This window comes from Ornithodoros turicata, chromosome 2 (genome assembly GCF_037126465.1).
Source record: "Ornithodoros turicata isolate Travis chromosome 2, ASM3712646v1, whole genome shotgun sequence".
NCBI lineage: Eukaryota > Metazoa > Arthropoda > Arachnida > Ixodida > Argasidae > Ornithodoros > Ornithodoros turicata.
In genome coordinates, this window is record NC_088202.1 from 82,413,838 (window position 1) to 82,436,995 (window position 23,158).

Genomic DNA, 23,158 nt, shown 5'->3' on the forward strand with positions numbered 1-23,158 from the left:
CCTGGCGATGAAACTCCCCATCATCGTGACACAATAAAGTTGTTGTTGTTGTATCAAACGGAAGCTCCACGTTATCCTCACTTTAATCTTTCCCTGTTACGCTATCAAACGCGGATAGCTGTAATCCAAGCACACGCTATGAATAACCCGCTTCTTGTCGACAATCGCAAGAAGCGATAAAAACGGAAGCCCCTACGTTGGGCACGATGGCGCAACGGATGGAAGCGTGTAATCGGTGTTGTAACTCTATATAGTGTTGACAGAACACTGTCCGATTACGCAGTTCACATATGGTTTCAGCAGGTCAGAACGGGTACCGTTTCTGCCATCCACTCGACCTCCAGTCACGCGCGAGTCTCTGCCTGACGTCATTAGCTTCCCCGTTGGTAATGTCGCGCTTTATTGCTGAATGAGTGGGGACAAACACCTGTGCTCATTCAGCCTTTACCAACAAGGCTACACGCAGCCTGACTGTTTATTTCGTTGCAATTTGTCGTCCAAATGGTTGAACATACACACTCTCTACGTGGCCAACTCGTGGTGGATTGAAATAATGCTGGGGAAGGATAGCCCGCGAGAGAAACAGCTTGTTATGTCTGATAGAGAGAACCTGTTCAGGGATGTCGAAGCTGAGGTCTTCCCCTTTGAAGAGAACAGTATCTTTGTTCACATGGTGTTCTTATAGCTTCACTGTCCCCGCCCTCACCATTGCAGCGGCGCGTTTGTAGTCGGTGTACTGTGAATTTGCAGCTGACTGATTCCCCGACTGATTGCAGCTGACTGAATTGATTTAGTGCCTGTAAGAATGTGAGGGATCGCGTTGTGATTTGTTTTGATTGTTGTGAGGATTTTGATTCAGAGGGTGTAATAGCTATACAGCTCTTGCAATGGAGCAGGTAGCACCCATAGTGGGTTGCTGAAAGCTCCAAGGCTTACTTTAGTTTACTAATTTATTATTATTATTAACTAACTGCAGCTGACAGACTTGGACAGAGATCCACATGCAGCAAATGCAACTCACTTACGGACCGGTTGAAAAAAAAAAAAGTTGTTCACACACACGCAAAGTCGACCTATTGGGCTAAGGTCCACACCAGAGGATTTAGCAGTTTCTCCGTCCACTAAGAATCAAGGATGCAGGGATTGGCGTAGGATTTTCATCTCGGGAAAGTGGGATGGAGGTTGGAATTTCGTAGGGGGTACGCGTCCGGGTGCGCGACGCCCAGGTCTGCTGGCTTTTCGAGTTTTTTCTTTCTTCTTTTCTTCTTTGTGCCATTTTGGCAGGTATTTTAGGTGGCCTTAGGGGTGGGGGTGAGCGGAAGCTACGGGAGCTGTGGGTGGGTGGGATAATTCGTGCTAGGATGCGTATCAAGCAGCTGGTTCAAAATCAAAAAGCAAGATTAAGCATGCGCAACAAAGTGTATCAACGTGAGTGCGATCAAACCGAGATTGCTCGCGTACATGCAATTTTGCTCGGGTAAAGTTTAACTTAACGTCATAGGGCTTTCTGACCACTTTTTTGGCGTCTTGAAAAAGGGAGAGAAGAGAGATAGAGAAGGAAAGAAAGAGAGAACAGTTGTGGGATGCTACATGCTCAAATAAGAGGAAAAAACAGTCGAAAAAGACAAACAGCTCATTTCGATTCTGTCCCCGTTCTCCTTCTCCCAACTGGAAGCCACAAAAAGAATGTGCCGAAATTAACTGTCTACTGGGTCATTCTACGGCAGATGATCCTGTCGGGCGATCGATTGTCATATTTAGGTAAAAAAAGCGCCCGTAGAGGGCCTAATCAGATGAGTTATGAGTATACTCCAAGTCAACGTCACAGAACTGTACATCTCCGCCAGCGGAGATGTGTAGTCCGCACATTGAGAGTAGGGCATTCGAGAAGGTGGCGAATGACAAGCAGACGTGGGAGCTGATTCATACGTCTTCGCAACGCGGATATTTTACGTGTTTTCTTTAAAAGCATGCCAAAGTGCGTTAGGTACGTCCTCTCCGTGGGCTGTTTTCATAACGTGATCAGTGTATACAGGCAACAGTTTGAAGCATGCGGGAGCACTACGTTCTGACTCGGAGGCGCTATGCGCCCGTCTAAGCCAATCACAGGCGTCTCTTTGTGGGCGAAGTTGACCTGTTTCGAAACATAGTTGTGGAGGTTTCACCACATTTCTTTTCCCCTCCGAGGTTTAGAAGGACCTAATAGGTAGCGTGAGAAAAGTATGCCTCACATTTTCGCCATTTATTCACTCGTGTTTTATACTCGCGTGCCATCTTATCAGAAAAAAAAGAAAAAGACGCAATTTTCGCCCTGTCTCGTCATTCTGTTTTCTTTTTTTTTTTCATGCACCTCTAACAAATCGCGTGGGATGTAAGCAGGGTCCCCTGCTGAATGACGTCTCAAGCATGTTCATAAAAAGTTATGTGTTTCTGCGCGAAATACATTTTGCATGAGCAACCTTTGAAAACGAAAGAAGAGATGGATGCTCGCAATCTTCGAGCACAATTTTCGGAACATGGCAGAACCTGGTAAAAATAGCTGCAAACCCTCATTCGACAGAACAGAGATTCTACTATACATCACACTAGAAAGCTGGGTAGCTGATATTTGGTATACGCGGGATCCTTTTCTTCTTTTTTTTTTTTCGCTATCGCCACATTAGGTAACCCCCCTGTGGTGATTCACTGCACCAGGGGGAAGCTCTGTGTGTCGAACATGTCCGGACCCCTATAGTTCGTATCCTTGACTTTTTTTTTTTTTTTGCTCGTCTTGTCCACTTGTGTCCCCTTAGGTGTTTGTCTTATTGAATATCCCTATATGCTCTGAATAAGAGACAGCTTTATAAGAAACCACACTTTACTTTTTTGCACATGTACAAGGTGTTTTTTTTTTAAATTCTACGCAGATTTTTTATAACAAAAACAATTCGAGCTGCATAAATTTCGTTTTCGCGGTTTCGTTTTCGTTTCGTTATACGGCCAGGCCGACATCCTGTAGGACAGCGTATGCAACTACTGGACGACTAATTAGCTAATATTCATTAATTAGCATATTTATTTATTTATTTATTTAAAGTACCTCAAAGGCTCATAGAGCGCAACATGGGGGAGTAGGACGATACAAGCATGTCAGCAACACAAAGACGATGAAAAAAAAAGTACAAAACACTGAAACAGTCACATTTGCCTGGCTGGCATGAAAAGTAAAGCATATAATAGAAAAAAAAAACATAATAGCACATTATAAAAGGAGCAGAGACATCAAACGGAAAGTTTGCCACGGAAATTATCGTAGTCAACGAGCTCAGCTAGGTCAGACGGAAGGTCGTTCCAGTCAATTGCGGCTCGACAAAAAAATGATTTCGCAAAGGTGTCTGTTCGACATTCAAAACGATTTACTTTGCATTGATGGTCGAAACGTGGGAATATAACTGTATAGAGCGGGTAAGCGGAGAAAGGTTAGGTGGGATACTGTAGACGAATCTGTGAAAAAGTGATAACCTGGCGACGGTTCGGCGACTGTCCAGGCTAGGGAGCTCAAGTAGCTGTTTAATTGTCGTTACCGGAGAACTTCGCGAGTAGTCGCTGACAATGAAACGAGCTGCTCTGTTCTGGACAGCCTCTAAAGCAGAGCACAAGTAGCGCTGAGGGGGACCCCAGATAGCTGAAGCATACTCCAATTTGGATCTAACTAGAGAAACGTATATATAATTTTCGGATACCTTGAGGGGCCGACTTAACGTGAAGTCTAATGTACCCCAGGGAGCGATTAGCATTCTTAATTATTGATTCGATGTGCTTGTTCCAAGTTAAATCCTGGGAAAGATGAATACCAAGAGTCGACCCTGACAAGAACGTAGCTGTCAAGCCAATAAGGAAATGCAAACATTTGGTTAGGGCTGTGACAAAGAAAAGAAATGAGGTTACATTTATCAAGATTAAGAGACATGTTCCAAGTCAGGCACCAGGAGTGAATTAGAGAAATGTCATATTGTTATGCAATCTGGTCAACAGGTGAAGAGATTTTCCTATAGATTACACAGTCATCGGCGAAAAGACGTATAGTGGAGGAAATGTTCTTAGGGATATCATTGATGAAGATTAGGAAAAGAAGGGGACCAAGTACCGAACCCTGGGGGATACCAGACGTCACAGCAAAAGAGGAAGAAGGACAGTCGTTGCACATTACAAATGAGGAACGGTTAGTGAGAAACTCGCGAATCCAGTTGTAAGACTTAGGGTCAATACGTGTCGCGCGGAGCTTTTCGAGAAGGTAATGGTGAGGTACCTTGTCGAACGCCTTGCGAAAATCTAAAAAAATGGCGTCAGTTTGTGAGCGGGTATCCGCATTCATGAAGAGGTCGTGAAGAAATCATGCAAGCTGGGTCTCGCAAGACCGTTGTCTGCGGAAGCCATGTTGTAGCGGGTAAGAAAAGTTGCTCTCCTCTAAAAACTGCGCAATGTGAGAGTAAATAATGTGCTCCAATAATTTACAACAGACACTGGACAGCTAGATCGGCCGGTAGTTATTGGCAACTAAGCTGTCGCCTGACTTAAAGACTGGAACAACCTTCCCTACTTTCCAATCATTCGGCAGCACAGACTCCTGTATGGATTGGGAGAATATGTAGGAAAGGAAGACACTCGAAATTTCCTTTGTCATGCGTAGAACTTTAGTATTGACGTCATCAGGCCTCGAATTCGGATGGCTTCAAAGATTCAGTTAACTTACAAATTACCGGGGCACTGATGCTGCCTAGGTATGCACAAAAATGAAGGGGAGTATACTCGCAACGGTCTTCGTGACTAGTATAGCGAAAACCGATGCAAAATGTGTTGCGAATAAGGAAGCGGCCATGTTAGAAGATACCGGGTTCCCACTGGAGTCAGCTATACGGATTATGTTATCTTTTCGAGGGGATATCTCCTCCCAGAACCTTCTTGGGTTATTAATTAGCAGAGAGGGTAAGTCACGACTGAAATATTTGTTCTTAGCTTTCCTCAGCGCAGATTTATAAGAACTAGCCCACAAATTGTAATCACTCCAGGAATTAGGACAGTTGGAGCTCTTAGCCCTCCTAAATAGTCGCTTTTTCTTATTACGCAGTATCCTGACTTCATATTAAACCAGGCCGATTTTGGATGGCGTCTTATACGTAATGTAGGAACATCTAATTTGGTAAGGCGGTTGAGGGTGTCACGGAAAAGGCACCAGTTATCGTTAACAGACCTCTCATAGAGGCCCAAAACAAAAGCATCATGGAACATACGTAGACCATCGTTTATCGCGTCAAAGTTTGCGCGTTTATAATCTCTGATTACTTTCGTTGAAGAGCCCCTATGACCCCTTGAAGTGCCCCTTGTGGTCACTCAACCCATCAAAAACAGAATGGGATGACACGTCATCAGGATGCGAAGCAAAAACTAAATTGAGTACAGCTTCCGAAGAAGATGTAATTCGCGTAGCAACAGACACAAGTTGCTCTAAGTTGAGCGTTATAGGGACAGGTTAACCAATGTGGCACCATTAGCAGATGAGCGAGCTCTCACATTGGTCCAATCTACATGAGGGTAATTGAAGTCACCGAGCAGAATTAAGTGATGGCATGAAAACTTGCTGACAATACACGAAAAGGAATCGTGTTGGGACTGTACAAAGGAGTCAGGGGTACCAGGTGGTCTGTAGCACACGCCAATAAGAAGATTAGGATACACTTGTGACAAGGACACCCATACAGATTCAATCTCAACGCTGACTTCAATATGGGTGGGCGACAGTGTTTTTTTTTTTACTGCAATTAGTACACCACCTCCTCTCCTTCCTTCTCTGTCACACCTGAATATATGGTAATCGGCAAAACATGGGTTAAGCTCATCATTACAGTCATCAGACGATAACCACGTCTCAGTTAAAATAACAATGTCCGTGGAGCAGTCATACAATAGGCTACACAGGGCATCAAGTTTGGGCATGACGCTTCTGATGTTCGTATAGAGCACAGAGAGTGATGGCCATTGCACAGTCTATATTTGTGAACCAACAGATGAGGGAAGAAACCCTTGTGTAATATGAATTATAAATACAAACCTCATGCTTCAATGAAACCAACAAGGTTGCATGTAAAGTTATATATGAAGATCCGAAATGGACTTTTGGCAGCATGCCAGAGGACCGCCTTCTTTCTTACATAACACGGATTAGTAGGCGAAGTGGGACTGTCTGCAGCATACATTAGGCCAAATGGGACCCCCTGCAGTTCGAGGTCGGTGAACCTGCTAAGGGATGGCGAGATAATCTGCTAAGAAGCATTAGGCAAAATGGGAATAGGCGAAATGGGAAGACACGGTTGGATCGAGGCACATGAGGGTTCCCGAGCACTGGAGCTATCAGCAGCTGTAATGCAATGAAGAACGGATGAGACATACTGCCGGAACCGCTGCTGGCCGTTCCCACAAGCATATTAATTAGTTGTTTTCTGGGGAACGCGAGATAGCAGAGTTAGGGCCAGTCAATATTCAAATCCATCGTCCTTTTTGGATACCTTGAGAAGCGAACGTCTTGAGGTATAAATTACCGAATTTTCCCGAATCACAGGTATAGATCCCTGGGTGTGAAATTTTCGTTTTCCAGAAATCCCTGTAGACGTGTTACAGCAAGATGCGCCTGTTCCAAACGGAGAAACATTGTGTTGTTTTTGTTGTTCAGTGTTTCCTCTGTTTCACAGTAAGTACACACTATCGACGCTCTAGCTGTTAAGACAACGGTTTCGTCGCAACAAAGCACTGCGTTGAAATAACTGGCTTGCGATAATGTGTTTGTACGATTCACCGCTGTGACTAAATAACAGTCGCCCTCAGAGCACCTTGTGTTGCAATAGTGACTACACAATAATTATTTCGTAAGTGGCCTTCACTACGTATAGGTTATGGCAGTGACGTTCTTGTGTCACTGGGGTGACGTGTTTTAAAAAGCTGAATTTATCTCAACATTGGTTGGGCCCGTATGCCGTACTGGGCAAGGCGGGTGAGAAAAATTACGGGCCCCGGGGATGACTCCGGATGAGTCCTGCCCCGATCCCCTCCTCACGTCTTCTGGTGCTGGCAATTCCGTCGGGTGTTGGGTCGGGCGTGCCCCTGAAGAGGCCTGGGCCCCTGGGCTCCATCCCCGGCTGCCCCCCCCCTCCCCCGTCTTGCCGGCCCTGGTTCCGGGGACGCATATTCGACACAAGCAGATGTCATTTCCCTTCTCGCATTTTTGTCTCGTTTAAACACAGTATGCGTTGCGGAGGGAAGCACCGATCGGCACAGTTGATTGGACTCACAGCATGACTTTGAAGCTCGCGCGTACCATCGCCTGTGCAAACTTGAGGTACGAGCGCGCAGTATGTCAAAATACAGTAAGTATCACAGCGTGAACCTGAGTAAACCAACACCAGTGCACAGCAAGCAGCAATGACGTCCTTAGTCAGACCGTTTGGTGTGCTGCGTGCGTTTGACAACATCCGGAGGTGTCCATGTCGGCGGATTTACGCGGAAGTTGACAATTCATTCTCTGCTACGGGATCCACGGGATGTGTAATATGACACCTTAGACTCTAGTGACGCCCATATCCCTCTTACCGTGGATCTCAGCCTTGGTGTGGGAGGACAGTCTACTCGTTCCCAATAGATTTCGCACCAGTATGGCGCCCAATTTCAGTTATATATGTCCCGTTGAACTTTTCTAATGTGCCTTCGAAGGACGGACACGATTTTTTTTTTGCCGCAAACGTAAATGTGGTCGCCGAAAAATATTTATAGTTTCATCATTTTATTTGATTATTAATTGTTTAATAGTTATTTACTATTGAATAATGTCAGTGCTACGTTTTATTAATGTTACTATACTAAGAAGTGATCCAATATCATTGAGTTAATTAATAGCCAACAATACCACAAAGGAACGACGGAGCGCGCGGGGCGAGAGTATGCAAAGGAGGGATCATGGTTCCCACTGGTCCTTGAAACCCTGGAATACCCTGGAATCCAAAAAGGCAGTTTCCAAGGTCTGGAAAACCCTGGAATATACCACAGTCCTCGAAAACCCTCGATCTTGCATCCTTTTCTTATTCTCGTGGAGCTGGTAGTGTAAATTCCGCTTTTCCAGGGAAAGAACTATGTGAGTTTTCAATCCATACGAGTTAGCAGGGAAACGAGAAGTGCGAGTATGCAGCCTGCATGCGCGTTCTCCTCCTCCGTGGGAGAACGCGCTTGCAGGCTCCCTAGGTGCGAGACATAGACGGTGCCCTCTGTTGTATTCATCAACTTTCCTTTCGAACCTACGATCTTTCACATTCAGGAGTTCTCGGTCACGTTTGTGAACGGATCACTTTTGTGCAGTCCCCGTTCATTCTCTCATGTCATACCTGCACCCGATAGAATAATTTTGTGCAACATTGAAGCCGTGATCGCAAACTGTGTTCTGCGTCCCAGACAAAGTGACGGCTGAGCCTGAAAAAGTCCTTGAAAGACCATTGAATTTTTGTTTCAAAGTTCAGTGGGAGCCATGGATGTTGTTCAGAAAGGTTGGTCACATGAAATTAGGACTTGCTACACTGCATTCATGGATTGCTAGCTGTTAGCAAATGAGCCCGGTGCTAACAAAATGAAAGCAGGGGTGTCCAGTTGGTGTGACACACCCAAATACACCGCGTTGGCATGACGGCTAATGACGACTAATGACGGGAGGGCGGTCCTGCGCCTATTGGGAAATGTCCAACAACTTCAATGATCCAATGCTGTAACCATGAGTTGGCCCAAGGACCAAGTAGCACTCTCAAAGGACCTGCTGTCTTGCGAATGGACAAACGCAGAGCGTAGGATTTACACACACATTGACACGCAGAATATACATGTTGTTGTCCAAATATGTAAGACATCAAAAAATACGATTAGTCGATCTTGAAAATTTAATTCCAATATGTACCGAAAAATCAGTTGATTGTTGCGAATGCAGAAGGCACCATCAGGCACGTCTCCACCCACAGTCTTGGAACACAATGCATTCTGTCTCGCCCTGCATTAACATGAAGCAGATTTTTACTTACAATTTGCGAGCAGGGGCAATACTTACCGCCAAGATCACGAGAAACGTCAGACCACAGTGACATGAGGGAAAACACATGACCACCGTGCCGACGTCGAACGCACATTTGTGGCCCGATGGCGTACATACTCGTGCTCCGAATATATGCGAGCGATGTGTACAGACATTTTACTGTTCAAACCACGCCTGTTGACTAAACTCGTAAAGTCATCGACACCGTAGACTTGGGCGGATATCCAGATTTACCTCCCTTTTTACCTCCCGGGGCTTCGAAACGAGAAACACGAGCCCGCCCTTTTGAAAATGTCAGATCTGTTATTTATCTGTCCTGATCAAAATTTCCAGATCTGGTCCTGATCAGGAACTGGGTCATTTCCAGATCTGGCATCCTAATCAGGCCACATCTATTTTGGGTGGGCCTTAATAACGCTTCCAGAACCGATAATCTTATCTGGCCAGACCTGTTTGGATCTAAACACTTTGGCCACGGAACTAAATTTGTAGCGATTGAGTTAGGCGGGACTAAAGTACCCTTGCAAATGAAAGAACGGATAGAAGTTCCCATACGAGCCTTGTCATTCACAGCTGTGTAGTTTGTGGTTATTACTTTGTGTTAGATTGCTTTTGCTAGTGTTCACAATAAACGTTATGACTTTACTTTAAGAAAATTTTCGGTTAAATCATTGTGACATTCATTCGAAGTTCTCATTAAAGGTCCCGTAACGCGCGCTAATTACAGTGGACTGGACAGTCGACTACACGAAGATTTTTACATTTAAAATACATTCCGCAGGGTACCCTCCGTACTCGAGTCTGATTGTACTGACTCACCCTGACTATGGCCAGACACGTATCGGCTAATGCCCGACAAAGTCGGATTTCCCGCTCGCGCATGCTGGAACGTTGTGGCTATTACTCAGTAGTCAGTACTGACCTTCATAGCTTCGGGATAGTGCTTCCCTTTCTTTTAGCACTGGCAAGCTATCAAGGGCAGCACTGATTCATAGCCTCAACGCTCGTGCAAGCGGCCCGGCCTGACTTGTCTTGATCCCGGACAATTCCCTGATCCGGCACCTGTCGGTTAAAGTCGGATATGCCATGATTGCATCCAGATCAGGCAAGGAGGAAAGAAAATAACGAGCGTGCGTGACGTCATTCCAGGCGATTCCGGAAGTTTGGGTGAGGAGAAACAACTGGGACAAACAATTCTCCTCTCCCAGCTCGCCGCAGCTCGGTTTCGCTAACGCTGGTTAACTTTGAATCGATATCAAGGGTTGCTAAAACTTGAAGTGAACACTCAATTCTTTTTCACAAAAGTAAGTTGGTGACGTAATGGATGTTTCAGTAACAATAACTCCCTTTAGGGCGCGTTTACTGCAACAAGAACGAGTCGTGCTATTTGTGTCACGTAGAGCCCTTTTTAGCGGCAACATAGCACAGTGTTGGATGTCGTATAACAAGGAACCCACGCTTATCTTGTTGCACCCTGCGACTCTCTCTGAGGCTTCATACACCCCTGATCTCAGTTGTCTCGTGACGTAAACCCCCAATTACATTACTTCATACACCCTAAAACACACCGCATAACACGCTTTGCGCCATCCATTGCGCCGAGTGATGCAATTATCGCTTCCAATTTGAGGTGAGAAAGAGGCGTACCTTCTTTTTTTTTTTGTGTGTGTGTGGCAACTAACGCGTATCCAAGTGGTCACTAAATGGCGTCCGGCACCCATTTCCACCAAATCAGGAAAACGAACAACACCATTCTGAATGACAGTAATTTCTGAGAGTCTAAGGCTGTCACTGTTCTGCATTAGAGTGTACCGCCTTGAGAGTGTATTGGCATCAAATGGAAGGACGGCCACAGGGGCAGGCTTGAATGGACTGAAGTTATTTTGCTGGCTACAGGTAGTGCATAGCTGCTCCTTCGGTTAGAGCAGTAGTTTATCCAGAATCACAGACATGCGGGTGTAGCAAAAAAATGGGGGGGGGGGGTGATCATTACAGCTACGTTGTGCAGAAAAAAGAAATTGGGGTGTTGGGGGGGGGGGGGCTCTGGATAAATCACTGGGATAGAGTACTGTCGTTTGCTGTCTGTAGTGTCGTTGAAGAAAGTGACAGTTCCCGGAGGTTTGTACCACAAAACCCTGAGCCACGAAATAACAAACACCAATACGTTCAGCGTGCAATGTTTTGAAATTGTCTGTGTGTAGCACGGCTCTGCACAACTTGCGTACATTGGGCGTTTGGACAATGTCTAGGAACCGTGTTTGGCGAAGGATTTGCGCCACAGTTGCAATATCGTTCGTCTATAAACGGCTGCAACATCGCGCGAAATGCCTATCTTCAGATCTAATAGACTCGTAATGTTTGGCAGACCCCGCACCTGCGCATTCCTCTCCCTATCGAAGCCCCGATGACGAAACTTTGACGTGGTGAAACAACTGGCCCTCCCTGCCCCACATTGGGATGAACCCGTGTGAAATTGCCGACGAACCGAACGTGCCCACAGTGGCGGGCATGATGCCCTCTTCACGCAGCAAAGACCGGGGAAATCTTATTTATAGGCATTTCGCAAACTGTTATACTGAATCGTGAATGCGGCCAGGTTCCCCGCGAGGAAGGACCCACCTGGTAATGACGTCCAGCTGAAGCTAGGGAGAATAAATGGCATCATTCGTGTCAGCTCAGTGGTATTGTGTTTTACCGTGATTTGGACTCACAGGAGCTGAGTTTTGACCAGGGTGTCGGAGCGAATCGAAAACCGGAACCGAAAACCGAAAAAAACCGCTATTTTGGTGCGAACCAGAACGGAATCGAAACCGTATACGTTTTTTTCGCTCAGGAGGGAAACCGAAAAATTTAGTTAACGGTTTTCGGTCCAAGCAAAAACTTCGCCGGTTTGGACTACGCGTAGGCGAATGAAACTGTCGTCGTGTGTCCTGAAGTCATGTCATGGATACTTCACGAGCGTTACGGTTACGGTGCAATGTATGTCGGTATACCATGACCCTTAGGCTCCCTTCGTAAAGTTTTATCGTTCGCGCACATAGACTTAGATGTACATGTGACCGGTTGTGACTCTCTACCAATGTGCTACCCAAGGGTGCTGCGAAACGGCTTCTCCATCGGTAATCTCGCCTAACGTGTCTCTTGGTTGAGAGCAGCGAAGTTGAACACATGTACGTATCCGCGAGGCATGCGCGTGCGAAGTGACGCCTCCTATGTGGACAGGACACGAAGAAAAGAAAACGGAGCCGTCGAGCGCGTTTCTGAGTGAAGGCGTTCCTCGATTTGCGTCGTACTCGTGCGGTAGTGCTTGCTGGCGAGCAAGCAGCAACAGGCATTCGGATGGGACGCGATCGCACCAATCCAGCAAGAAAGCACTTTACGCATGACATCACGACAAATAAGTCCATCTGTATCATGCGCTTCAAGAAAAGAGAAAGCCTATTTGAACGGACAGTCACCTACAGGAACCAGGAGCTACCAATTCAACAGCTGCCTATTAATATTAAATACGATGTATTCATATAAACGGGTTTACATTTTGCAGCATTGATTTTTTTTCTGGGAATGAATATGTCCACCAGAAGTGGAACCGGTTAAAACCGGTATGAACCGTTATTTTTTTGCTCCGGAGCAGAACCGGTACCGGACCGTTTATGATAGAACCGGATCGAAAACCGGAACGAAAAACATTTCGGTTCGACACCTTGGTTTTGACGCATGCGATGTCGAGACGGGAACGTGCGCTTGTCGACAGCGCTTCATTATTTGTTGGCTACAATACTGAGTTCAATGACAGAATGAGAGCCGCGATCGCGGGAGAGAGCGGACACCAGGAAAGTATTTAAATAGTTGATAAGTTGATAAGTAAATGTTAAAAAATATGGAGAAATTGAAAAAAAAAGAAAGATACAACTAAATATAAAAAATAGAGAGAACAGAAACGCGTCGTAACACACGCACCCACCAAAACGTAGTCTCGGGGCCACAATTATATACAAAGCGATAACACGTACGCAACATCAACGACAACGCAATAGCAGCAACAAAGATACGGTACAGCGGCAACAATCACAACATCACGCACCGACAGTGCACAGAACCTTATAAACGGATTCCAAAGAACACTGTGCAATAAAATTCACTAGTGCTGTCAGAGCTGCATCCCTCTTGCTCGAGGGCCAAACACCTAACATATTTGCAATGTCAAAAGGTCTACCGTCCAGTCGGTTGAGAGCGGCCTTCAATGATGAACGTTGGGTGGCATATCTGTCACAATGTGTTCTGTGTCTTCCGCAACGGCGCACGTTAAGCAGTTCGCGGAGTTGGCCCTCCCAATTTTGTGAAGAAACTGACGCCCGTACTGTACCTGTAATCGAAATCCGTGAAGAAGTGATTGCACCGAGCGAGTATAGGTGGCGTGCATATGACGTCACACCATAGCTTCACCCGTGCTTTTCCCTTCTTTCTGGTGACCCTGCGCACGTCAATGCACCCCACCTATAAGGCTTTGTGGGACACTGAACTTCAACTCAGGACCTATTCGTCGGAGAAGATGAGTAGACGAGGAGGAAAGAGGTTGGGCTTTACCACCTAGCCACTGTTTCAGGATGGTTGTTCGTGTGACGGATCTCATATAGTTAGCGAGTCTTCGTCGTTCCTTGCTGCATTTATAAGTATGAACCTTGTACCGACTACCCCGCCTTGTTCCATTAGTTCAAAATATTTGTAAGCGTGCGAACTCGCGCACTTTAGCCCGTTGAAGAAAACGCACGGGGCCAGTCCGCCGCATGACTCAGAAGGGCCCCCGAACTGTTTATCTGAAGCTATACTATGTACCTAATATATCAGATATCATGTACATCCCCGAAAAAGGAGCAGCGGTTAGAGAAATAAAGATGCTCCCGAGCATTCGTGTGTTTTGAGCCTCTAGACAAGCGGTAGACACTCAGAAGTGGGATTAGACGGATTCTTGAATTTTGATTCATTGTCAGTTTGAGAAGGGACTTGTCAACGGTGTAGAATGCTTCGAAAGCGGGTTGCACCGAAGACATCAGTACCGTCAAGCACATCCGTCGAGAACAAGACTGCAGTGCCAGCACCGATTCTGACATCACTCGATTCATCGCTGCTGATGCGTGGGTCAATGAGAGTCAGGATATGGGTGGTCTCGAGGACCAATCACCCGCCCAACTCATGCAAAGGTTGGATCAATGGCGACAACTGCAACAAGGGATTCACCAACTCAGTGGACAATCAGGCATCACTGATGCTGCTGCTGCGGTGCCGCGTTCAACTGTGACTCGAGAAGGATTTGCCGACACTGGTGGAACCCCCTCTTCTTCAAATGTCACTCAAGTTACCCTGCCGCGTATGATGGACATCTTCGCGCAATTGCTATACAACGCTTTCCTACACAGCATGACCGTCCGACTAGGTATCTCTATCTAGTGCCATTCAAGAGTTTTGCCGTTCGCATGTCATTGGAAGGGGGGGGGGGGGGGGGGTAATGGCAGGATTGGCTCGCCATTGTTGGACATTGGAGCGAAGAAATGGTTAACCGAATTCCGACAAATGGCGGGATTTGCGCGATGGAGCGAAGAGCAGAAGCTGAATGCTGAAAAGTTACGTTTTCCCGATCTGGCTGACACTCAAGGAATTTAATGTGATGCTGTAACGCTTTTGCGTCACAGTGCTGGGGGGGGGGGGGGGGGGGCAATAACTCAATTAAAAATAAAGTGTTATTACGCAACAGAATAGAATGATCCAAATGGAATTAAATGAAAACTCACCAATATACATTCTACGCCCGAAATCTTGCGATGCACTTCAAATGAGAGAGTTCCCCTCGGTCATAATTCCTGGTGTTTACTGTTGTCCATAACTTAACAAAACCAAAAAGTAACAACAAAACAAACCTATGTAAAAAAAAGAACAGTTTTCTTCAACTGCCATAATTAAAGTTAAGAAAAAAAAAACGTGCTAACTCCTATCGTATGCACGTTGGGGTCGCACCACTATATACGCACAGGTTCATAATAAAAACTATCAAAATAGTGTTGAGGGCGTATCACAGAGACCAAGACTATCGGCATGAATAGTGTGATCTGCTATATAAACTTCATCAACCTAGCTTACGGACCGGATTTCGAATTGTATTCGGTTGTTAAAAAATGGCATAAACGATATATTACTTCTACGACCTACAGGAATAGGATGCGTTTGTGCACCGCCATAGCGGCGGTGAATGACCCACCACACCATCATCCAATTTATGTGTGCGTGTGTGTGTGGTTGTTGTTGTTGTTGTTGTCAGTAACATTTTAGAGCTGCTTCAATATTTCTATTGAGCTTATTGAGCCACGTGAAGTTGTACCGTTGTGCAGTGCAAATGCAGTGGGCCCGTTATCGGTCAAAGGTTGCTTCAGAAGCCGCTACGCACTGAATTTGTGTGATGGGACGTATCGGAAGTCACAATATGGAAGTTACGAGAAAGACAGTGAATTGGAATATATCATTAGAACGCACTGCACCAATAAACGAGAGAAAAATAAAGGCGCATGTGTGACGCAAAGAGTGGCCTGGCACAAGTATCGTCATAACAATAACAGCTTGAGTTGCAGCCAGCCGAAGTGATTGATAACAATATCTATCGCGCAGTATAACAAGGTCCTGAGGAATAGGCACATTTCTTCAAGCGGGTGTGCTATCGGGACCACTTCCCAGATCATACATCGCGGAGCAGAGAGACCCCTTCTCGCATGGTTACGCGAACAGTCACTCCTGGCGCGTACCTTCTTCAAATAAGGCGTTACCGATTTTAGCCCTTTAAAGCGGAGGGGGTCGCAAACTTCCGCCCTGCAACGGAACCACAGCGTAGCTGCCCGCATCTATTTATGGCAGTGTCTACATGAACACACGCGTTAATTTTGCATAGCCTGTGGCGGGCCGTCACAAGCGAAAAGTTATTTTACCATAAACCTTACTTCCAGGTGCTCAAGAAACAAACATGCACGACAGCTCATTCTTACACTTTGAATATGTAATGACACGCTATATTCGGCAGAGCCATAGCCACACGGGCAGCCACTGATAATCGCGGGCTTTGTTTGTTTGAAATTGTCTGCCGAGTTTCGATCGAACATCGCAAACTTATCGCAATACAAAGGCAATATTTCTTGACTTCTTTTTTAAGTGTTGAGAGTGGTCAGCCAATATTTGGTTTGCTACTAATATTGCTTCATGTATGTTGTATACGCCATAAAAATCAGACTGAGTTCACGGCACATGCCAAAATATCTGGCTGCCATAATGACCGTTGGTGAATGGCATATATTTATCTGCCTTGGAATGTTTTCATCCGTTGCGACCATCATCAGGCATTGCGACACACCATCTACAAGACCTGAGGCTACTGCATGCGTCTGAAACAACCGAACACGACACACCATTGTTTCATCATGTTAAACTATGACGTCGTCATATGCTCGCTGTGCGTTCTATTTATCAGTAGCTGTTCATATAACACCCGCAGCTTGTGTCACCAAACCTTGGGCTTCGTTCCACTGTGACGTCACGAGCGTCGAAAACGAAACGAAATTCACGAACGGTAGCATCATGCAACACCGCAAGCACATCGACGTGGGTATATGACCGTCACAGACATTCCATCCGGTAATTGTCAGCCGACGCATTATTGTTTTTATTATGATTTCGTTTGTACTCGTGGTTTATGCATCACCTCGTGTCCCGGTTGAGTGTCTCGGTGTGGCGAATAATAGCACCATGGGTGCTTTTACACCGTTGTCCTTTTACACCTTTTACAACATTGGTGGGGTGCAGGCATCATGGATATAGGGGGTCCTGATGTCCTCACCACCTTCCCTTCCATTTCTGCCGTCAGAGGTGCTTCAACTAATCATAGGTTGAGTATGTAGCATGCTGTCCAAGGCTGCCCCCCCCCCCTCAGAAAGATAATAGATCCACCCCCTGGTGTGGTGTCTTTAGCCATTGTTATTAGCCATATCTCCCTACATAATACTCTGATTTATTGTTTATCCTTTCGCGGCATGTTCTATACATGAACTTATGTGGGATTTCAGATATAGGAGCGAGAGTCACTTCTTCAGTTCCACCCATTCCAAGTTTCACAGAACACATGTTGTGAAATTCATTGCAGTTTCGGCGGCTTGCTGTTTCGTACTATATCTGCGTCGTGATTGCTTGCTAAGCATGAGAGCTGACTGTTTCAGGTTTTCGAATATTGGCGCAAGAAGCGACGCATCCTACTCCTTTGGGTCCGGTAACAAAAAAAGAAAAGAAAAAAGAAACTGTCCTTGATATTACGGTTTTTCACTTCCTTCGTGAGGAACCGTATTTCTCTGAAGCGTACGAAGCGCGCTTCCTCTAACATGTTGGAGGACCGATTAACTTGCGAAACTGTGGTGTCGTCTTTCCAAGATCACGTATTACCATGATTTTATGCCCTTGCCATCTAAATTACTTTTTCCCCTTCCTCAATAAACGTATCCCGTTTTTCATTTTCATTTCATTTTATTTCCACCAGTCAGGTGTGGGGGCACGGACAAAATGCAGAGAGACAGCTGTTTGCACTCCTCTGTGAGCAACCAGCACATGTAGCCGTATACTCCACATATAAGTATGATATAAGTATGATACAAATAAGTATAACACAAAAATTGCATGCCCGTCAAAATTCCAGACGGCAGCCACCAGAGGAATCGCGTCGTGACTGCTCTCCACAAAAACTCCAAAACACATAACGCACTCCACAACAACGTTCAACCGACTGCTGGTCGACGCACGAGGTTGAGCAAACTTGGATGGCGGAGAGAGGGAGCGAGCGATAACGCAAACTTGCCCTTCCTATCCCAACGACAACATCTGTCCTTCCTCCTCTCTCGCCAGATGCATGGAGAGGGAACGCCGGGGATGCACAGTCAGGTGGGGTGCCGGCGCGCTTTTCCAAAACGCCACAACAGAAGTACTCGTCTTCACCACAGCAGTTGTTGCTGCACCGATCGCATCTCAACGTACCGGGTCCGTTGTTACCTCTCGAACCCGGCGTCGCGAAAGGGCTTGGCAGCAACACCTGTTCGGCAGCGTTCGCGATGCGGGCGACAACCGTTACATGTGCAGTGTACTGTCACACGTGTGCCTGTGAACTGTGAGTGACTTGTGTGGTTGAGCGGAACTAACTGACTACCTGAAGACATGGCAGTGGAGAAGATCTATCGTGTGCACAGCGTCGTATACGCTGATTTGCGTTACGACTTCTTGGCTGTTGACTCTTCAGCCAGGCGGAAGGAAGTAGTTCGCTTTGCTGTGCGTGTTGTGCAAAGTCGCGAATGCTGCGTGCAGCTGCCGTACTTCCATCAGCGGTGGATTGTCCGTTGCAGAAGGCAGCGACGAGGCGTGGCCTTCCGCGTAAGGATTTTTCGTCTCATTATTTACGGTTTTTCTGAGTTTTACGCTTTTCTGTGAGTGCGTTGTAGTCACTTCCTCAATGAACAGCTGGGCTGGGCAAACAGACATGCACAGGTTGGGGCAATATCGAATGTGTCATTTTCTTTTTGCCTTTGTTTTTGCAGCTGTTGTGGAAAGTGACAAGAAAACAACGCAATGTGTACGCTTCGAAGGAGACATGGAACTCGTTAATTTATGGCCATGCTCATTTTTGAGCAAAAACACATTGTAATAACAGCATGTGACCCTGTGTACCAAAGCAGTATGCCGTGCTGATTTTTAATGAGCTATTCATTGACGAAATACAAATCCAGAAATTTTTGGTGCTGCAATTACGCTATCCTATGCACGCAACGACAAAATGAAAAAAAAAAAAAAAAAAAAAAGAGCCCTAGTAGCCAGGTCAAGTTCACAACACCTACCGAATGCACAGTCTCGTTTCGTTGAATGTCATACTTTATTGGCTGCGTCAGTTATGTACCTGTAGTTACACAATATACATTGCTATTCCCACTCCATAAACGCACGACACTGAAGTGTACACAGGTGCGGCTGTTACCATAGCATTTATTTTCTTTCTTTTTGAAGGGCATGGATGGTATTTTCCTGAACTATTCTCGATTATTTGTGACGTATCCCCTCGTTCATACAGGCAGGACAGAGCGCAGCGCTAGACATTTCTGTAGAAAATGTTTGCACATTCAAAAAATAAAAAATAAAAATAAAAAACGCGAAGGGGAGACGGCAGACCATCCGCCTGCTCCGTTATTTCGCTGCAAACCGACGAAAAAAAAAGCGAAGAAAACACAAAAAGTACGGACAGATAGACTTGATAAAAAAGAAAGACGTGCCGGGGTGGCAGCCAGCAGTCTGTCTTGTTGAGTCTATTGTCGTCTCTACTTCACCATTTTGTGCCGCACTTGATACCCAAGCGCGAAAGACTGCGCCCACATGCGGGTCTCGCATTTCGTTGCACGCAAGCTCTATGTGGTGGAAATGCATTGCGGAAAAGGACAGCGCAGTCAACGAACTATTGCACCTGCCGGAATATTAATACACAAAAGCAGCAGAATCGCGTTCCCGGAAGTGTTCATCTAAGTGGGAAATAGAGAAACAAACGGAATACGTGTATGCGATATCGACAGCAAACAATACGTAGTGCCGTAAACTTCAGCAGTTTTCGCGTTCTATTTCGGATTTGTCGTCGTAGAATTTACGCGTTTGCGATTGTGTCACTTACGAAATCTCATGTAACGATCAGGCGTTGCGGAACATAGCGTATCCGAGAGTATAGAGCGAGAAAATCTTCGGCATCCACGGCTACTCCACCAATTTCGACCAAACGCTCCCAAACACGCTCCACCACGAAGCCAACCGCCTTCAACGTCGTCTGCGAGAGGTTCTTGAGCTGTTTCAGAACCGTCGACTAGTGCTGCAACCCACGCGTACATTCTCTAACGGAGCGTCGCAGTTCGAGTAAACGTCAGCTGAGCACATAAAAAAAAGTGGTCGTGACCTGCTAAATGATCCGAGAAAAAGTAACTGGTTCCTGACTAGTAACTATCCTGTCATCTGACCATGTCGAGCACAAACCATACGCACCCTCTACGCATCTCCACCGCCTCAGCGGCGGTGAATCGCCCACCCCATCATCATCCAATGTATGTGTGTCTCTGTGTGCGTGTGTCCACCCTTCATCCTCCATCCGTCTGTTCTCGCTGACTTCTGTGTGGCCAACAACGGCGAGCCGATCTTGCCATTACCCCCCGCCCCCCTCCCCGAACACATAACATGCTTATTCTGACCCTTGCATTTAGAAACACCGGGAAAGCAAGGACAAAAGTTTGTAACAATGCCTGTAGTGAGAGAATGATATTATGATTGCATTAGCCAACGCAGAAAGAATAAAAAAAAAAAAAAACTGTAGGTTTGGATTGCACTTAGACCCTGTGCACATTTTTCTTTATAAAAATTGCTTTAGTCTGACGTGCGCGGTTATTTTCTCATTCCGGCTTGTACTTTTTTTCCTGACTTATTTTCCCCATTAATTGTGTATGTGATAACATTTATGTGGGCGGCTGTTCACACGTTCGCACATCATGGCTGCTGTGTTGAGGTACACACACAACAGCTGTACAATAAACACTTCAACTGTGCAAGCAGCTACGTTCTCCGAGATAGTGCGCGCAACATTGTGAATATTACTTGTAGAAGACATTACCCTGAGTTTGGCGTAAAGACGTGGACGACATACGAAGTGGACAGGACGAGATCTACCACTTAATCCCCCTCTCAAATGGTACGACGTACCGTCCATGTCACGTGATGTGTTGCCCGCGCTACTGTATAGTAATTGGGAGTATATTTACACGCAAGGTGTGTCAGCTTATTTGTGTGGCTACAGTGCTGCTGGCTACGAAGCTGCCGTTTTCGGCAGGGATCGAACCCGCGACGTTGAGCTAAGCTACCGTAACACAGGTCGTCTATTCTGCTCCAACTGGCGAAGGCCACTCGAAAATGTGTAATGTGGAGGACTATTGGCAAGCATTAACACAATGACGTCGGTGTAGTGTAGGTAAATGATATGAAAATAGTCTAGTTTTCAATCAGTCAATCAAAGTTAGTCGTAAATAACTTCCCACGTGGCAACACAGGTGTCTGGTCTCAACACTGCATTCACAGGGACTTATTTATACAGAATGGTAAGCACGTGGGTTATATGTATATTTACGAATGCTGACGTGTGTTTCTAAAGCTGAAATGACAAAGCCCTCCCCGTATAGGGTGCACAGGAGAGAAAGGGAAGGGGTGACGTCGAGCATTTGGGGGATGCTCAGGGGGTGTAGGGAGATCTGGATAAATCATTGTTGACAGGCACTTACAATTTTGTCGTGAAACCTCTCTGACAGGCAGTGTGTAATGCAGGAAGGAGGCACATAGATGTTGATGTGTGCAGCGGTGCAGAACGCAAGTGGTCATTTACTGTTTTCGCATGACCTCCTTTCATGTCCACGCATTCTTGGGATATTTTCAACGAAAGCGTCGAGTTATACATGCGACGTGGAATGGACCACTCGACGAGAAAACGTCAATATTAGTGTATCGTAAACAGTCGCGTCTTGTGAGTACGCTCATAGTATGTTACGGTTGATTCATTTTATGGCCCCACTTTTTATTGGACCAAATATAAATAGAAGGCTATGCGGCGCAGACTGCAAATGGTCAAGGCCACGTGCAGGAACGTTTCATACTAATTTCGGGATGGTGTATTATGAGGACGCGATGTTTTTACGGTGTACGTATTTGTTTTGACGTGCACATTTTTGAGAGAGACTTCGAAAAAATTGTTGTCGGAAGTGGAGTTTGAACCCACGCCCTCTTGCGAGGACCAGAGCTTAAATCTGGCGCCTTAGACCACTCGGCCATCCTCACACATTGTGCTACTTTCCGTTGCGGAATATGATACAGTCCTCTCCAAATTTTTAGTAGGCCTCCGTGTCTTAGACTTTTGCTTTGCTTGTGTTTTTCATGCTTCTCCCGTCTCTACTAATATCGGATCGGAAACGAAATATCGTGTACGATGAACATGAAAGCAGAATGCAAGCAAGGCGGTGAAGTCAGTGTTTTGTCCTGTGTCCCCCTGTACGAGGGGCACGTTCCAGGGACGGGGCTGTTGGAAAGTGGGGCGTTGGGACCTTTTTCGGATGTCCGAATAGAGTTTCGTGGTTCTGTCAAGTACAGCGGATGTTACCATATTGCTAAGATTTCCGGCTTACAGTGTTTAATTTTTTTTTATATTCCGTGGGAAAAGTCAGTTGTTATTTTGCTCAACAAAACAAAAACAAAACAATAACAAAAACAAAGAAAACAAACAAGAATACACTCGCTGAGAGTCGACGAGAAACGAAACGGGCATTTCCTGTACAAACAGTAAACGCAACACTTTATTTACATTTGCCCTTGTACATTTTGCACTTTATTAACAAATTGCCATATATATATTGAGGGATTCAAGCAACATCACACACTTCCTTGTTGCAACACCTCGAAGCACGACTTGGTTTCGCACAAGAAAACTTATTCGTAACTATGTAAACGTACAGTTTTGCCTCACCAGAAACACCAACCAAATACAACGTCCGTCGCATCTGAGAATCATGAAATTGACTTTGTTGTAGTTATTGTTATATATCTTTTTTCCTCTGCTCTGGTGGGCAATGTGGGAAAACCGACTGCATGCATATGTCCAGGCAATTAATATTTCTAAAAAAAGTTTCATTGATCAGTTTTACTCCTAGTGATAGATAGCTACAATAAAACGTTAAAGATACAGTGAAAATGAACAAGATCATACAATCTCACACAACTATTGCGTTGCAGGGTGGAATGAAGAATGGATGGATGGATGGATGGAATGTGATGGGGTACCCCTGGTGGGCCTTTTGCATCGAGGGTTCAGCAGCACTTTACATAGTGCTGCTAACTCAATTACCCCCTCCCGGTTGCCAGACCAGTTGTGGTATTGCGCTATAATGAGTGATGAATATTGAAGGAATATACCACCATAATCACCCCGAA

The 23,158-nt window shown here is 45.7% G+C and overlaps 1 protein-coding gene and 1 non-coding gene across 3 annotated transcripts in view; one reads left to right on the forward strand and one right to left on the reverse strand.

Moving 5' to 3' along the window:
• Positions 1-23,158, forward strand: part of LOC135385624 (BTB/POZ domain-containing protein 2-like) — a 104,839-nt gene that overhangs the window by 71,578 nt on the left and 10,103 nt on the right. The window contains exon 1 of one of the 2 annotated variants that reach the window (XM_064615069.1): positions 18,040-18,541. The exons of the other annotated variant lie outside the window; for it this stretch is intronic. Within the exon in view, the coding sequence (XP_064471139.1) occupies positions 18,329-18,541 (213 nt within the window). The 5' untranslated portion in view covers positions 18,040-18,328. Of the gene's footprint in view, positions 1-18,039; positions 18,542-23,158 lie in introns of those variants that run through there. 2 annotated transcript variants of the gene reach the window in all.
• Trnal-uaa (transfer RNA leucine (anticodon UAA)) lies at positions 21,929-22,012 on the reverse strand. The gene has a single exon. It is a non-coding gene; the product is annotated as a tRNA-Leu (tRNA).